The sequence below is a fragment of the Carica papaya genome, chromosome 9, assembly GCF_054855325.1.
Source record: "Carica papaya isolate Zhongbai chromosome 9, ASM5485532v1, whole genome shotgun sequence".
NCBI classification, from domain to species: domain Eukaryota; kingdom Viridiplantae; phylum Streptophyta; class Magnoliopsida; order Brassicales; family Caricaceae; genus Carica; species Carica papaya.
Window position 1 is genome coordinate 3,119,892 of NC_142317.1, and position 17,631 is coordinate 3,137,522.

Sequence of the window (17,631 nt, forward strand, 5' to 3'; positions counted from 1 at the left end):
AATTATGTAATGCCCCATTTTTTTTTTTCTTTCGGCGGCGTTGTCTCAAATAGATTAGCATACAGAACACTCGTGTTCCATTTTAAATAAATTACACACCTACAAGAACGTATTGCAACCAATTTTTCAGTTCTTATACAAACTCTCAACCGTGAATACATCAATATAATAACTTACGAATTACATAAACCCGTGTTTTTACATATGGTTTACACCCCTACTAGCCACATAACTATCATGTCCTACCAGTAGTAAACCCTGTTCTATCTCCTCTATATGCTAGGTTCGGAAACCTGCAACTCCAATCCAGTCTCCAATCCTACTTCATCTGCAAGTAATAGAGAATGAGTACATCTAACTCAGTATAGTGAATTTAAATTTCAAATATAGTATGAAAACCCAATTATAAACCTATTCTCTTATATTTCTTTTCCCGTTACCTTGGTCATGCTCCCTTCCTACCCCCGACCCCAATACTACGCATCTATCTCTATTGTACTACCACGTCTAGGTGTGGTCACCCCCTGATACTCTCCCCTCGGCCCTGCCCTGACCACTCACCTACATTGTAACCCCTATCTATCACTTGTATCGGCGACCACTCTTTACTTTTCCATCGCTCTATCCCTAACTAGCCACTCACACACACAACCTTATTGTTTTCTTTCGTCACCAACATCGGCGACTCCACCCGACACTAACCTGACAACTCGCAGTCATCACCACTATCGGCGATCGACTTACCATTTCTAAATGACGACAACTAGTATCGGCGTCCCTCCCCCCCTCCCTCTTAACCATCTCTATTATCACTACACCCCGTCCATAATCTATATGCCCCACAGACGTATATCTAACCCACACGCCTATCATTCCAACCTCAATTATTACCAAACAATCAGCCTTATCATGCAGTTCTCCGATCTATAAGCATGTTTAGACAATAAACCCCAATACACACCCACACACACACATACACACAACACACACCTACACAAATGCACATACACACCACATATCCAAACCAAATACTCACACACGCAACCCCTACATGCACATGCTAATAGCCCCCTAACTTCCATCGTAATCCCCTTTTTCCTTCCACTCCCTTCATTCTGCATTTCTCTATCACTATCACTCCTTCTAACCATTCCACTCTCTGACAATAAACCCCAATACACACCCACACACACATATACACACAAAACACACTAACACAAATGCACATACACACCAAATGCACCTACACAAACACATATCCAAACCAAATACTCACACACGTAACCCCTACATGCACATGCTAACAGCCCCCTAACTTCCATCTCAATCCCCTTTTTCCTTCCACTCCCTTCATTATGCATTTCTCTATCACCATCACTCCTTCCAACCATTCCACTCTCTGTCCCTCTCGGCTCTTCTCTTTGTGTCCCTCAACTCCCCTTCCACTCACCTCACTCTGCATTTCACTCATCACCGTCACTCCTCCCAACCATTCCACTCTCTGTCCCTCTCAGCTCTTCTCTTTATGTGTCCCTCGGATCCCTGCCCCCTTATATCTATCATCATCAACCTCTCACAGCACACTGCCTCTCCTCCCATAGATTCTCTTACACCCATTCACCACCGTCCCCAATCCTCTAACCATAACTAACACCTCATCATCCCTCTTTCATTTCTCATTTCCTCTGCTTCTTTTTCTCTCCTTCCTCTCACTATAACCGAAACCTTACCTTCACTCTCCCATTTCTCATTTCCTCTACTTCCGGTTCTAGCTCATCACTCCGTCTCGACGGCTCCTCTCCGTACTTATCGGTCCCTTCCACTGCGGCTTCCTCTATCTCTCTTTGCTCCCAACGTCAACTGACTATTCTACCACCTGTGATCACCCTCCGCTTTATAATTTCATCAAGTCACTACTTCCACATTTCCATTTCTCTTACTATTTACTTCTTCTTTCAGTATTTACATAACAAATTCATATTTCATCATCCTATATTCAATATTTAATTCACCATACCTTCGGTCTTCATTTTTCCGCACTTTCGTAGCTTGCACCGTCGCTTTCCTCCTTCTCCCGCTCGCTCTTCTCGTTCCTTCCCTCTCTGGCCTCCCTCTCTCTCGAATCTTCCATCGCCAACTTCCTTCTTCCCTTTTCCCATTCTCCCTTTTTCTTTCCTCTGTCTTTCTTTCTTTTTTTTTTCTTTTTTTTTCTTTTCCTTCTCTCCCTCTCTCAAATCTTCCATTGCCAACTTCCTTCTTCCCTTTTCCCGTTCTCTCTTTTTCTTCCCTCTGTTTTTTTTTTTTTTACTTTTTCGTCTCCCTCTCTCTCCTTTTTTTTTCCTTCTTTTCTTCCCTTTTTATACTCCACCTACCACATATCATGGCCGTCTATCCCCTCTCCCCATCTGCACGAATCCTAGCCATCCATTTCCTTTCCACTAATCTATTCTACACTCTCCATTTCACTATTCCCTCTCCCTTTTATTTTATTCATATATTTATTTCCTTATATATATATATATACATATATCTCTCCCTTTCTCAGTTATTACATTATTTCCCTCCTTTTAAAAGAAATTTAATCCCTTAAATTTTGCTATATCACCTCAAGGAGTTGTGGTTAGTTGTTCCTAATCTCGTCCCTCACTCTCAGGTTGCTTTCCTACTGATGTGATGTCGCCACTGTACTTTCATGATAGGTATTACTCTATTTCTCAATTCCTTTTCTTGTCGTTCCAGGACACGAACTAGTTCTTCTTCATAGACAAATCTTTTCCTAGCGACAACGACTCATGGAACAAAACGTGCTTCGAATCAGATTGATATTTTTGTAGCATAAAGACATAAACTATATCGCAAACCGTACCCTACTGCGGAGAAAGTGTTGCCTTATACACAACCATACCCACCTCTTTTAACATCTCAAAAGGCCCCATGAAACAGGGACTCAGCTTCCCCTTCTTCCCAATCCTTAATGAATGCCCCATATGAGACACTTTGAGGAACACACAATCCCCTAATTCAAAATTCAAATCTCTCCCGCAATTCTCTACTTTGTGTTGCCTATAGACTTTTCAATATCACTGACACCTTTGCGATAGTTCCTTTCATTAACTTCGGCTCAACCAACCGTACTTCCCTAACTCTACCCCAGCAATCCGGTGACTTACATGGCTTACCATAAAGAGTCTCAGAAGGGGTCATGCCAATGCTAGTATGGTAACCATTATTATAGGCAAATTCCTCCAAGGCTAACACCCCTAGGTTTTTCCCAACCGACACATCATACTACACCCCCTACTCATGACTACGTTCAAAACCAACATTCCCTGTGCATTTACAATCACCAAGTTTATCCCACAGAATTTTTTCAATTCGTTTTACAATTCAATCATGTCGAGGTAGCAAATGACAAAGAACCAGAAACGTTTCTATTTGCTACAGAGACATAGAATGAATGAACATTCAGTATGTTCCACCATACCTCCATCTCACTACTGATTCGCTTCCCCTAGGCATGTTCCCACTGGTTGGGATTTTAGTTCCGCTTTCTGTCTTACTGCATTTATAACTGACATACAACGATCACTCCCTAGCCTGGTAAATAATTATCTGATTTACGTACTTAATTGTTTCTAATTAGATGCTACATACATTATGATTTTTTTACTTATTTAGCATATGTAATTTGTTTTATTGATATGTCAAGACATTTATATATCTATATATTTTTTTGAATGAATGAATTTTTTTCGGAGTGTTATTAATATTTTTAATTATATTTAGTTAAAAAAATTATTAAATACTTAAATAAAATATTATACTAAATAAAATTATTTGATTCATAATTTTAGTAATCACCTAATTTAAGAAACTAAAAGTAATATCACAAATATAACATTTACGCGACAATTATACTAATAATATTTTTAAAAATAATTAATATGATAATTAATTAGTAAGATAACGAGCACATACATGAATAATTTTAAAACATAATATATAAATGAATAGGTTTTATCCTATATAAAAATTTGTCAAACGATATTAAATGTATTAGTATTTACTTAGAAGAAGTTTAGGCTACATATTGTATTGAATAAATTACTCTTGACATACATCCTGTTATAACAGACAATTTTTAATTTAAAACATAAAACTAAAATGGCGCTAAAATAAGTCGGTTTAAATGCGAATTACCAATTTGCCATCGCTATCTTAGCCATTAAGCTTCCTGCCTTGTTGCTGCTTAGCTATATGTGCGTGTGTGGCAGAGGCAAAACTCTAGAGAGGACTAAATGGCGAGTAGTAGAGGCGGAGGCGATGACGGTTGCAGCGGTGACGGTGAGGCGGTGGTCTTTTCTGCTCTACCAGAAGGATGCATTGCCAACGTCCTCTCCTTGACGACTCCTAAAGATACTTGTAGATTATCGCTGGTATCGAAGATGTACCAATCGGCGGCCGAATCCGACACCGTTTGGGAAAGGTTCCTGCCGTCTGGTTACGAGACGATGATTCCTGAATCACTGCTGCGTCGCTCAAAGAAAGAGATCTATCTCAGTCTCTGCGATAATTACATCCTAATCGATGATGGCGATAAGGTAAATCTCTTTTTATCGTCCCAGATAGTTTGTCCAATTTCTTTTGATTCATTCGGTACGACTCCAGGAGCTTCTACTTGTTTGAATTTCTGAAATTTTCATTTTACAAATTTATCAAATGACCTGATTCTTTAATTTGGAGATCTTGTTTGGTTGATAATCGCGTTGTTGAATAGAGTTTGTCATTGGAGAAACGTAGCGGAAAGAAGTGTTACATGTTGTCTCCGAGATCTCTCACGATTATATGGGGATCTACTCCAAAGTACTGGCGGTGGGGTTCTTTTCCTGGGGCCAGGTCTCTCTCGCCATCTTTTTCTGATCTTGAGGTTTTTTCAATTCTATTTGGTTACAATTCCAACCGAGGGATCTCATAATACCGATTTCTACAAACAGATTTGCAGAAGTTGCGGAGCTTTTGGGTGTGTGTTGGCTTGAAATTCGTGGTAAGATCAAAACTCGATTACTGTCTCCAAATACGATGTACGAAATCTATCTTGTGTTCCAGTTAAGACCAGACTATTACGGGTTTGATATTAGCCCGTATTTTAAAGTCGGAGTTGGAGTCTCCGGCGGGTGGATCCAGGAGAGAATTGCTTTTCTTGATGAAGAACATCATTTTGGCGATGGATGTTACCCAAATTACCAGATAGATTTTGACAACAAAATGGAGGTTGAGTTGGGTGACTATTATCACGTAAGAGATGGAGACGACGATGAGGAATTGGAGATTTATGTTTTGGAGACGACGGGAGGCCATTGGAAATGTGGAGTTGTTGTTCATGGGATCCACATCAGGCCTAGACAACACCCAGGTGATTCGGATTTTGCTTTCAGCGATTTTGCTCGCGGACGGTTAGTTTCTGATTATAACTTGAAGAGATAGTTTGAAAAAATATTTTCAAGTTGTTATTTTAATATTAGAGTGCACAGATCCATGACTTGTTTCACCATGATGTTTTGGTTCATTTGTTACTCTCAACTAGCCGCATCCTGTTGGGAAAACAGACCGAGTGTAGTTTTTAAGGTACTATCTCCTTTTAATAATCTATATGTATATATATATATATATATATATATCTTGACATGGAAATTAGTATAAATTAAATGGGTTCATGCATTAAAGTATCAACAATGAATTAAAAAATAATGACAATATTGATTTACTAGTTCAACAATGAATTAAAAAATGTATAAATACAAAAATTAGCTCATATAATAGCTATGAACAACACGAATTTCTTTTATTGGTGACTTACGAATCTACCAACACCTTGTTCTTCTATATTTTTTTATAAACCTCCCTCCCAATATATTCTTCAACAATAATCAAATAAGGGTAGATTAATATAATATAACTATCTGATAAAATGTTTCGTATAATTCAATAAATAAAGTATATTACAAAATATATTTTAAAAAGTGTTGATTTACTCATTCAATAACTTTGTTTCAAAATAAAATTAATATTATTAAGTGGGGTAAGTTTAATAATAGATGTATAATAACATTCTAGTTTTATTTCTTCTTTTAAAATCTATTAAAAAAAAAATTTATTATTTTTTTATCGTAAATATTTAAATAAAATAATAATATTTTAATAAATATTAATGTAACAGAATATAAAATTGAATTAATAATTTAAAATGACAATAAATAAGTAAAAAAAAAATTGAAAATAATGTTAGAATCATGCAAGTTCCGTGATAATTATATTAACAATATTTTTAAAAATAATTAATACGGTAATTAATTATTCACGGGATAGATACATTAATAATTTTAAAATATAGTGTCTAAATATAAATATTATTTGTTATGTAAAAGGTTAAATATATTATTAACCGAGCGAGAGAATTTAGATTGTATTGAATCAAAATTTACTATTGGTGTAGATATATACCCTCTTATAACAGACAATTTTTAATTTAAAACATAAAACTAAAATGGCGCTAAAATAAGTCGGTTTAAATGCGAATTACCAATTTGCCATCGCTATCTTAGCGATGAAGCTTCCTGCCTTGTTGCTGCTTAGCTACATACGTGTGTGTATACACGTATGTGTATATATATGGGCGTGCGTGTCTGTGCTTAAGAGAAGGACTAAATGGCGAGTAATAAAGGGGGAGACGATGGCGGTTGCAGCGGCGACGGTCAGGCGGTGGACTTTTCTGCCCTACCAGAAGGATGCATCGCCGGCGTTCTCTCTTTGACGACTCCTAAAGATACTTGTATATTATCGTTGGTAGCGAAGGTGTACAAATCGGCGGCCGAATCCGACGCCGTTTGGGAGAGGTTTCTGCCATCTGGTTACGAGACGATGATTCCTGAATCACTGCTTCATCGCTCAAAGAAAGAGATCTATCTCAGTCTCTGCGATAATCCCGTCCTAATGGAACATGGCGAGAAGGTAAATCTCTTTTCGTCGTCTCAAATAGTTTGTCCGATTCCTGTTGATTCATTCGGTAGGAGTCCAGAAGCTTCTACTTGTTTGAATTTATGAAATTTTCATTTTACAAATTTCTCGAATAACCTGATTCTTTAATTTGGGGATCTTGTTTGGTTGATAATCTCGTTGTTGAATAGAGTTTTTCATTGGAAAAACAAAGCGGAAAGAAGTGTTACATGTTGTCTCCCAGATCTCTGACGATTATATGGGGATCTTCTCCAGAGTACTGGCGGTGGGGTTCTTTTCCTGGGGCCAGGTCTCTCTCATCATCATCTTCTGATTTTGAAGTTCTTTCAGTTCTATTTGGTTACATTTTCAGCTGAGGGATCTCATAATGCCCATTTCTACAAACAGATTTGCAGAAGTTGCGGAGCTTTTGAGTGTGTGTTGGCTTGAAATTCGTGGTAAGATCAAAACTCGGTTACTGTCTCCAAATACGAAGTACGCAATCTATCTTGTGTACCAGATAAGACCAGAATATCATGGATTTGATAGTAGCCCGCCTTTACAAGCCGGAGTTGGAGTCGCCGGCAGCGAGATCCCGGAGAGAGGTGTTTATCTGGAAACAGAACATCAATATGGCGAAGGATGTTACCCAAGATACCAGATAGATTTTGAGAAGCAAATGGAGGTTGAGTTGGGTGAATATTATCACGGTGGAGATGGAGACGACGATGACGAATTGGAGATTTATGCTTTGGAGACGTCGGGAGGCCGTTGGAAAGGCGGTGTTGTTGTTCATGGGATCCACATCAGGCCCCAAAAAGACCTAGATAATTGTGTTAGTGGCAGACATTTTTTTACTGATACTTAAATAAATAGTTTTTTTATTTCTGCATAACTAGATGGGGTAGGATCATATAGTCTCCATTTTTGCCTTACATCATATTAGCCTCAAGCAGGATTCTTTCGAGAGCTTGCCTTTCTGTCTACAAAAATGAAGCATCTGGGTTTTACTTTGATTTTTATACTTGGAACTTCTGTGCTGCTAAGGGATGTTTTGGATTATGAACAATTCTTTTTACTTAATGGGTTTGTTGTTTTACAGAGCTTCGAGAGTAATATAGGTTTACTTCATTGTACAGATCAATGAGTTGTTTCACCATAATGTTCTGACTCATTGGCTACTCCAACGAGCCATCGTGTTTGGAGAACGAACGGAGTTTAGTTTTAATGTACTCTCTCCTTTTAATATATATATATGTGTGTGTGTGTGTGTGTGTGTATAGATTAAATGGTTCATGCATTAAAGTATCTTACATTCCTTGTAGCAAAGGAAAATAGAAGTATATTGAATTATTACATTTGTGTTGATGGAGATTAAGAACCATTATTAGGAATATTTATAAAAATTCAAAGTGGTAATTACTAAACTCTGATCAATAATTGAATCGGTGATAATTTTGATTTACTAGTTCAACAATCAGTTAAAAAATTAGCTAATAATAATAGCTCGCCCGAGTGATAGATACATGGTTGCTATGCTGGTAAGATCATTGTGCACGCATAACACAAATTTCTTTCTTTAGTGACTTATGAATCTAACTCTTTATTTTTCTATAAATGTTACAATTTAGGTTTATCCGCAACTTTAGTTTTTTAGACAAATTTCTCACACTGTTAGAATTTATTTGGATAGCTTGATTATAGACGAGAAGAGACAGAGAGAAAAAAACGAAGAAGATATTGAGGAAGAAGAATAAGGGCAGACTCAAGCTTGTGAGTTCTTCTAAGTGGTTAGTGTAGAAAGAAAAAAATTGAGACTAATTATTTTTTTCCTTGTTATCATTCTAAACTAAGAAGTGATAAAAGAGGGAGATGGAAAGAGAACAGAGATTGGAAGTTTGTTAAGGTTTGTTATCGAATTTGTAGGGTTTTTTTTTTTTTTTTTTTTTAGTATTGAAGTTGAAGAAAGAACATAGTGAGATTTGATAAAGAACTGATTCAAGGAATAGTTGTAGTTCTTATCGGAGACGATTAAAACTTTTGAATTAGGAGAAGAAATTGCAAGCAAAGAAAAAGAGGGGAATATAAGGGAAATAAAATGTAATATCTAAATTAATTTTAATGTAATTTAAATTAATTTATAAATATAATTTTTTAATTTTTTATTTTTAATTTAGTGTAAAAATAAAAAATAAAAAATTTGATGGAATATACAATTGAAAATAATTTTGAAAAAAAAAGGGTTAAATTTTGGGTTCTGAATGTATTTTTAAAAGAAAATTCGGAAACTAGAGGTCAAAACATAATTTAAAAAAATTGTGTTATGTAGGACACCCAGTCAGCAGACTTGACGAACCAGAGTGCGTCGCGTGGCGAGGGACGCTGACATAGTGCCACGCAGGAAGCCACACTGGTGATCCGCGTGCCCGCGATAGGACGGTATAGATTTGCTCCCGCGTGCACAGACGGCCCCGGATGCTTTCCCTCCCCAAACGCGATCAAACGGTCAGATTTAAATGCAATCAACGGTCAAAATCTACTTCTTATTTAAACATAATCGAATAGTTCATATTAGATCGCGATGAACGGTTCAGATTCACTCTCTATTTAATCGCGATCGGATGGTCTAGATTAAACGCGATGGACGGTCCAGATTAAATGGATACGGATATAAATAACCCTCTTCACAACAAACCTTAACCCTAACCCTAGAATTTATCATTTGCTCGAAATTCAATTTTAAACACCCACATGGCCAAATCGGAGTAAAAAGACGGACAGATTAGCTGAAAACCACGGGTAAAGTCCAGCGGCACCGCCACAAAAAATTACAAAAACTGCATTCGATGAGCCTTTCCCGATTTTCATTTTGCATAATTTTTTAACCATTGTAATCACCATTTTCTTCTCTACAGGTTGACTGAAGAAAAACACCTAACAGCAAAAGTGAGTCGGTAGAGCCGCCGCACCTGAGGACCCCACCGCTGGTGAGTTTCGATTTTTTATTTTTTTTGACCAACCGAGGTTCCTTAACAACCGAGGTCCCTTACTTGTTGCGCGTTTTAATCTCCAAAGAAAAATTCAGGGAATGTGGGGATCGCCAATAGGCATAGTCAACAAGTTAGTTTTTTGGGCATCAAATTGAGTAAGAATCTCTCACCATATTCTCTATTATGAAATTGAAGTCAAATTAACAATAATACGGTGTTTTGTGCAATTTAAAAATATCTATAATTAATTATGGTTTACTAATGGAGCCAAAATTAAAAATTATTCACTGTTGATTTTGTTGATTGATTTTACAGTTTAAATGCATGATAGTATCTGATTGATCGATTTTATATTTTTGAATGCGTGTATTATTTATTTTACGTGTTTACGTTTGAATTGTGAAAAAAAATAGAGATTAAAGGAAAATGAAAATTTGCGCGATTAAGTAAATAGATGAAACGACAACTTTACTGAATATCTTGAGAGATGGTGGACGGACCGGGTCCATAGAAAACTCTACCATGAACATTATCTCATACCGGATGGAGTATCAAGGTTTGGTAATTTAGTGCTCATGTCGGACGAGGTATGAGAACAACCCGTTTCACCCTCATATTGGATGAGGTATTGAGGTTTAGTAGTTTGGTGTTCATACCAAACGAGGTATGGGGATGACCCGTTAATTAAAAATATTAAAGAAAAGGGTTCACAAGTTATTGGGACATCCCTATGAACCCACATAAATACCAGTAAGCTGATAAAGGATAAAATTGTTATTCCAATCAATTACATATAAAATCATGATCTATGTTATGTTATTATCTCTATAAATTGTTTTGTAAATCTCGCTACAGTAAGTAGATGGTAAAAGATTTTATTTATGATAAATAAATTTGTTTAATTAAGAGCTCCATTAGTTGTTTTGATTTTTCTACCAACCTTTATTTTTGTGTCGGTGAGTAGTGTGATATTCTTACTGGGGTAGTGTACCTCATTCGTTATTTAACCATTTCAGATCAAGAGGATCAGGATCTAAAGCCTGATCCACAAGAGGGTTGCGAATAGGATGCTAGTTTTATTTATTTTCTGTTTATTTCTTTAATTTTTTGTATTTTCTTCAAAAGTGTAATTCATGTAGCACTTATTTGGTACTTTAAGTTATTATGTAATGAATGTAAACCCTAATTAATTATTTCGCTTCTGTACTTAATTTATGATTTATTTTCTTTAGAATTCCAAGGTCGCTACAGTTGGTATCAGAGCCTCGTTCTTCAGACCTATTTCTTACACAAAATCCTTAGGAAACACAAAAAACATTGAATTATCACTCAACCGTTCTTTATGAAATGCAGGTGCAGATAGATGAGGAGAAGAAGACCCCCACTAAAACAGCCTAGGAGGGTTCATTTAGAGATGATGTTGACCGGTTATTTGAGATGCTGAAAAGACTCATTGCTACCCAGCAGACCCGGGAGGAAATGAGGGAGCTACCTGACCCTCTCCACTGCCATAGGTTGAGCCACCCTTGCAATGAGACGATCTCGAGCCACTCTAGTACGACCCTGCTCATCTACAGTACCCCTCGGCACCACCATAGTATGATTTGGTGCCTCAACCACAGTACCACACGACACCACCACAGTATGGCTCGGTGCCTCAACCGCATCACCCAGCACCACCACAATGCAATCTGGTGCCTCTATTGTATCATCTAGTACCACCGCGGGACCATCAAGTCCACCCGCAGCACAGTTCAACTCCTCTTCCACGGGACCCGGTTCCTCCCATGATGGACCCAAGGTACATTGAAAGGTATAAAAGACTAAATTCATCTACTTTTATAGGGGGATTTTTATTTGAAGAGGCCGAGTACTGGTTAGCTGATATAAAGAAGGCCTTCACGACGCTTGGGATGATTCCCGAACAGAAGAAAGTCATCCTTACTACCTACATGCTGGTGGGAAAAGCAGGCCGCTGGTGGCAACTCAAACAAGCCACCATGTCTGTTCCAGTCACTTATGAACAGTTCCTAATGACCTTTCATGTATAGTACCTTTCAGAGTATCTCCAACATCTGAATGAGATGGAGTTTGCACACTTGGTCCAGGGGGACATGATTGTATCAGAATATGCTCGCAAATTCCTAGAGTTGGGCTGGTATTCCCTTGAGAGCATGATGGATAAAGGTAGAAAGACTAGAAGGTTCGAGTGGGGTCTCTGTCCTGAGATCAAACAGCAATTGTATGTGCTCAAGTTCAATACTTATTCGGCTGCTCTGGCTGAGACACAGTTAGTGGAGAGGAACCTTCGCACATTCCCTCCAGCAGTAGGGAACCTTAGGCACTCGGCTCCATATTACAGACCAGCACCTACTGCACCTATTCAACAAAATAAGAGACCCAGGCTGATGACTCAGGCTCCCCCTCACGTTCCAGCAGTAGGATGCAGTAAGACCTGTCAGCACTGAGGCAAGGATCATGGGGACCGACCCTGCTATCGCCTCAACAACACCTGCCGCATATGTGGTAGCGCCCAATATTATGCAGGGGAGTACCCGAGGAACCAGAACTAAGCTAGATCTCCTATATAGAGATGGGCTTACAACCTCACTCAATAGGATGCAGAAGCCAGCCCAGACATGGTACATAATATGTGCACTATTTGTAACCATCTTGCTAATGTTTTGATTGATATTGATGCATCGCATTCATTTATTTCACATATTTTTTACATCAAAATTAAATGTATTACTTGAAAAGTTTGATTCTGTGTTGTTTGTGTCTACTCTTGGGAGTAAGATACTATCGGGGGAGATTGTGTACAAAGCCTGTGTCATAGATATAGTAGATAAAAAATTGAGTGTGAACCTAATAGAAATTGATATGAGGGACTTAAATATAATTTTATGAATAAACTAGCTAGCGGCGTATCACACAACTGTAGATTGTTTTAGCAAGAAGGTTGTACTTAACTCATCCTAATGAGGAGTCATTTATAAATTAATAAAATCCTTTAACATTTGTTTCCTTCATGGCAAATTTTCTTATTATCAAGTACTTTAATCCAATTATTTTCTCTAACTAGGCAAACCCAAGAAAGAAATTTGTATTCAAGAGATTTTGGTAGTTCAAGATTTTCCAGATGTGTTTCCGGATGAACGACCTGGACTGCTAGTGGACAGAGAAATCAAATTTACCATAAACCTTCAACTAGGCACCCAACCTATTTCGGTTACTCCTTATCGCATAAGTCGTGTTGAGATGGAAGAACTGAGAAAACAAATCATTGAATTGCAGGACAGTAAATTCATTCGACATAGTTTGTCCCCTTGGGGTGCCGGAATCACATTTGTAAGAAAGGGAGATGGGACGTTTAAGTTATGTATTGACTATAGAGGTCTAAACAGGGTCACAATTAAGAACAAGTACCTCATCCCTATGATCGATGACCTCTTTGATCAGTTGTAGGGTGCCCAAGTCTTCTCCAAGATAGACCTACGTTTATGTTACCATCAGGTAAAGATTATGGCAGAAGACATTCTTAAAACAGTCTTTCAAACCAAATACGGACACTATGAGTTCTTGGTCATGCTATTTGAACTAATCAACACTCCAGTCATCTTCATGGACTTGATGAACAGGGTTTTCAGATAATTTCTGGATCAATTTATCATTATGTTCATTGATGATATCTTGGTTTATTCAAAAAGTAGAGATGAACACGCTCACCATTTGACCTAGGTTTTGAAGGTTCTTAGAGAGAATAAATTATATGCAAAGTTGAGTAAGTGTGAGTTTTGACTTGAGCAGACTACCTTCCTAAGACACATCATATCAAAGGATGGAGTATTAGTGAACCCCGAAAAAGTTGAAGCAGTGCTCAGTTGTGAAAAATTGACCTCGGTTAAAGAAATCCGTAACTTTTTAGGGATGACAGGTTATTACCGCAGGTTTGTGAAAGGATTTTCTAGCCTAGCTGCTCCTCTGACTTGACTCACAAAGTATAACGTCAAGTTTGAGTGTAACGAGAACTGTGAAAGAAGTTTTTCATAACTAAAAAAATGGTTGACTACCACACTTTTGTTGGCCTTGCCGAGCGGATCAGGTGGATATATAGTTTATAGTGATGTCTCCTACTTAGGGTTAGGTTGTGTTTTGATGCAGCATGAGAAGGTCATAGCCTATGAGTCCAAGCAATTGAAGAGTTATGAGAAAAACTACCTCACCCACGACTTAGAACTTGTCGCAATTATCCATGCCTTAAAGACTTGACGCAATTATTTATATGAGGAGACCTTTCATATCTATATAGATCATAAGAGCTTGAAACATGTATTCACTCAAAAGGATCTCAATATGCATAAGAGAATATGGATAGAACTCCTCAAGAACTATGATTACAATATCTTGTATCACCCAGATAAGGGTAACGTGGTACTCGACACACTCAACAAGAAAAGTGTAGGTACATTAGCTTATTTGATGATTTCAGAATGCAAACAGATAGAGGCTGCACAACAGGTACAGTTTTAGGATCTGAAGATAGTCACGTGTTTGGACCACCTGACTGTTCAACTTGAGTTAATCCAGAGAATAAAAGAAGCTCAGGCCGCCGATTCCACCCTAGCAGCCCTCAAGAAAGATGCAGAACAGTGAGTTAATTCAGAATTTTGAGTCTTTGCTGATGGGTTGCTCAGATTCTAAGACAGAGTGTGTGTTGCAGGTGACAGTGAGTTAAAAAAAGACATCATGACAGAGGCCCATAGCTTAAGGTTTGCCATGCATCCTAGAAATACTAAGATGTATCAAAGTATGTGACACTAATTTTGGTGGAACGAAATGAAAAGAGATGTAGCTGATTTTGTTTATAAGTGTTTGGTATGTCAGCAGGTCAAGGCAGAACATTAACGTACAGGTGGGCTACTTCAGCCATTACCAATTTCGGAGTGGAAGTGAGAACATATCACAATGGATTTCATGACAGGATTGCCTAGGGCACGCTTAAGACATGATGCTATCTGGATAATTATTGACCAACTTACCAAATCTTTCCACTTCTTTGCCATCAGGATGATCGATCACTTGGATAAGTTAGCAAGCATGTATATCCGGAAGATAGTCAGATTACATGGAGTGCCAGTGACAGTAGTTTCCGACAGGGACTCCAGGTTCACTTTTCGGTTCTGCTCTAGCTTTCAGCAAGCCATGGGAATGAAACTGTCCATTAGTACTGCATTCCACTCTCAGACCGATGGACAATTAGAAAGGACAATCTGCACATTTGAGGATATGATCCGAGCTTGTGTTCTTGACTTTGGGGACCATTGAAATGACCATCTACTCCTGATAGAGTTCACTTATAGCAACAACTATCAAACAAGTATTGGTATGGCTCTGTACGAGGCATTGTATGACTGCCCATGCATATCACTAACTTGTTGGGAAGAAGTGGGTGATAGAAAAATATTCGGGTCAGATCTTGTAGAGGAGACTACAATCAAAATAATTAAGATTAGGAAAAAGATTTAGACGGCTCAGAGCAGATAAAAGAGTTATGCAGACACCCGGATGAGAGATTTAGAATTTGGAAAAGGTGATCGGGTGTTCTTTAAGGTCACTAATTTCAAGAAAATCAGTAGGTTTGGCAAGAGATGGAAACTAAATTCCTGATTTATTGGGTCATTTAAAATCTTAGACAGAATTAATACCGCTACCTACAGATTGACACTGCCTCCTGAACTTTTCAGAGTCCATAATGTGTTTCATGTGTCCATACTATGTAAGTACAATCCGGACCTCTCTCGCGTTTTGGCCCACGAGCCTCTTTTACTCCATGAGGATCTGTCATACGAGAAAGTATCGATCAATATTGTGGACCGAAAGAGCAGATTACTCTGCAACCGAAAAAGTTTCTTTGTTAAGGTCTTATAGTAGAATCACACACCGAGAGAGGCAACATGGGAGCTAGAATCAAACTTCATAGCCCAATATCCCCAACTGTTTGATTGAGAGTGAGAGAGACAAATTTGAGGACCAAATTTCTTTTAAGAGGGGAAGAGTTGTAATACCCAAATTAATTTTAATGTAATTTAAATTAATTTATAAATATAATTTTTTAATTTTTTTAATTTTAATTTAGGATAAAAATGAAATAAATTTGATAGATGATGAAATTAAAAATAATTTTGGGAAAAATGAGTTAAAATTTAGGTTGTGAAAATATTTTTGAAAGAAAATTTAGAAATTGATGGTTAAAACACAATTTAAAAAAATTATACCATGTAGGACGCCCAGTCAATAGCTCCGACGAAACGAAGCGCGTCGCGTTGCGAGGGACGCTGACACGGTGCCACGCAGGCGATCCGGTACCCGCGATCTGACGTTCCATATTCGCTCCCGCGCATAAATTATGATCTGTGTTATGTTATTATCTCTACAAATTATTTTGTAAATCTCGCTGCGGTAAGTAGATGGTAAAAGATTTTGTTTATGATAAATGAATTTACTTAATTAAGAGTTCTATTAGTTATTTTGATTTTTCTACCAACCTTCATTTATGTGTTGGTGAGTAGCATTATATTTTTACTGAATTAATATACCTCATTCTTTATTTAACAATTTCAGATCAAGAGAACTAGGATTCAGAGCCCGATCCACAAAATAATTGCGAGTAGAATGCCAGTTTTATTTATTTTCCATTTATTTCTTTAATTTTTTGTATTTCCTTCAAAAAGGCAATTTCCGTAATACTATTTAGTACTTTAAGTTATTGTGCAAGAAATGTAAACCCCAACTAATTATTTTGTTTCCGTACTTAATTTATGATTTATCTCTTTTAAAATTCTGGAATTGGTACATAAAAAGTTTCATTAGAGTTGACAAAGTAAATATGTTATTTAAGTTAATTTTTATGTGATATTATCTTTTAAACAGACTTAAATTTTTATTACAATTGATTAGAGATTAAAAGAGAAACTTAAAAAGTTGCCATCAAGTGACCATGAGGTACATAAGTAAACTGAAATCTAGTGTTGGATGCTCATTTAAAACAAAATAAAAAAGTAAAGTTTATTAGAATAATTGTATAAAAATAAATAGTATATGAGACAATTAAATATTTATGTTAATTAAAATCATACATAACATAATTCTTGACGTTCTTGCAATACCATCTAACGACTTTGTTATATTTCAATAAATATCTTATTAAATCATGAAAAAAAAATTTAATTTAACTCGTGATATATTTTTTCATAAATTATAAATCAATTCTACCTTGCATTCACTGTCGTGGAAAGAAATAAAGTTATTAAAAAATTTGTAATATTTTTTATATAATGTAAATCTCTTACCATTTCAATGAATTTTTAAAAGTATAAAGTATGTATCGTAAAAAAAAAATATATTTCTCTTTTTGTCCCTTTATCATTCGACACTCAAACTAACTCGAGCATAGAATCTTTTTGACGAGAATCAATCCCGATCTTGCTTGTTTTGGAGTCGAAAATCAAACCATAACAATTTTATTTTTATGATCAGTAAACATTAGAGGGTAAAAAAGTTAGAAAATGTTTATACGTCTTCTGGAAAATCAAAATGTGGAACTAATATGCTACTACTACATTAATATTCAATTCAACTCCTTTTG

At 36.9% G+C, this 17,631-nt stretch overlaps 3 protein-coding genes across 3 annotated transcripts; all 3 read left to right on the forward strand.

Moving 5' to 3' along the window:
- The first annotated feature begins 4,241 nt into the window (after nucleotides 1-4,241).
- Nucleotides 4,242-5,645, forward strand: LOC110823488 (putative F-box protein PP2-B12). The gene is made up of 3 exons (XM_022053881.2): nucleotides 4,242-4,601; nucleotides 4,778-4,896; nucleotides 4,995-5,645. The coding sequence occupies exons 1-3, from the start codon at nucleotides 4,299-4,301 to the stop codon at nucleotides 5,482-5,484; spliced, it is 912 nt and encodes a 303-aa protein (XP_021909573.1). The 5' UTR covers nucleotides 4,242-4,298; the 3' UTR covers nucleotides 5,485-5,645.
- Nucleotides 5,646-6,671: 1,026 nt separating this feature from the next.
- On the forward strand, nucleotides 6,672-8,076 carry LOC110823489 (putative F-box protein PP2-B12). Its single transcript, XM_022053882.2, has 3 exons — nucleotides 6,672-7,008; nucleotides 7,185-7,303; nucleotides 7,402-8,076. The coding sequence occupies exons 1-3, from the start codon at nucleotides 6,706-6,708 to the stop codon at nucleotides 7,859-7,861; spliced, it is 882 nt and encodes a 293-aa protein (XP_021909574.1). The 5' UTR covers nucleotides 6,672-6,705; the 3' UTR covers nucleotides 7,862-8,076.
- Nucleotides 8,077-12,067: 3,991 nt separating this feature from the next.
- Nucleotides 12,068-14,255, forward strand: LOC148239730 (uncharacterized). Its single transcript, XM_088211553.1, has 2 exons — nucleotides 12,068-12,310; nucleotides 14,148-14,255. Exons 1-2 carry the CDS (start codon nucleotides 12,068-12,070, stop codon nucleotides 14,253-14,255), a joined length of 351 nt encoding a protein of 116 aa, XP_088067679.1.
- Nucleotides 14,256-17,631: the final 3,376 nt, after the last annotated feature.

Coding starts and splice junctions, on each gene's coding strand:
- LOC110823489 (XM_022053882.2), top strand. CDS start 6,706: ATGGCGAGTAATAAAGGGGGAGACGATGGCGGTTGCAGCGGCGACGGT. Junction 7,009..7,184: donor TAATGGAACATGGCGAGAAG/GTAAATCTCTTT, acceptor GTTGTTGAATAG/AGTTTTTCATTGGAAAAACA. Junction 7,304..7,401: donor GGTTCTTTTCCTGGGGCCAG/GTCTCTCTCATC, acceptor TTCTACAAACAG/ATTTGCAGAAGTTGCGGAGC.
- LOC148239730 (XM_088211553.1), top strand. CDS start 12,068: ATGGAGTTTGCACACTTGGTCCAGGGGGACATGATTGTATCAGAATAT. Junction 12,311..14,147: donor TTCGCACATTCCCTCCAGCA/GTAGGGAACCTT, acceptor GTTTTGATGCAG/CATGAGAAGGTCATAGCCTA.
- LOC110823488 (XM_022053881.2), top strand. CDS start 4,299: ATGGCGAGTAGTAGAGGCGGAGGCGATGACGGTTGCAGCGGTGACGGT. Junction 4,602..4,777: donor TAATCGATGATGGCGATAAG/GTAAATCTCTTT, acceptor GTTGTTGAATAG/AGTTTGTCATTGGAGAAACG. Junction 4,897..4,994: donor GGTTCTTTTCCTGGGGCCAG/GTCTCTCTCGCC, acceptor TTCTACAAACAG/ATTTGCAGAAGTTGCGGAGC.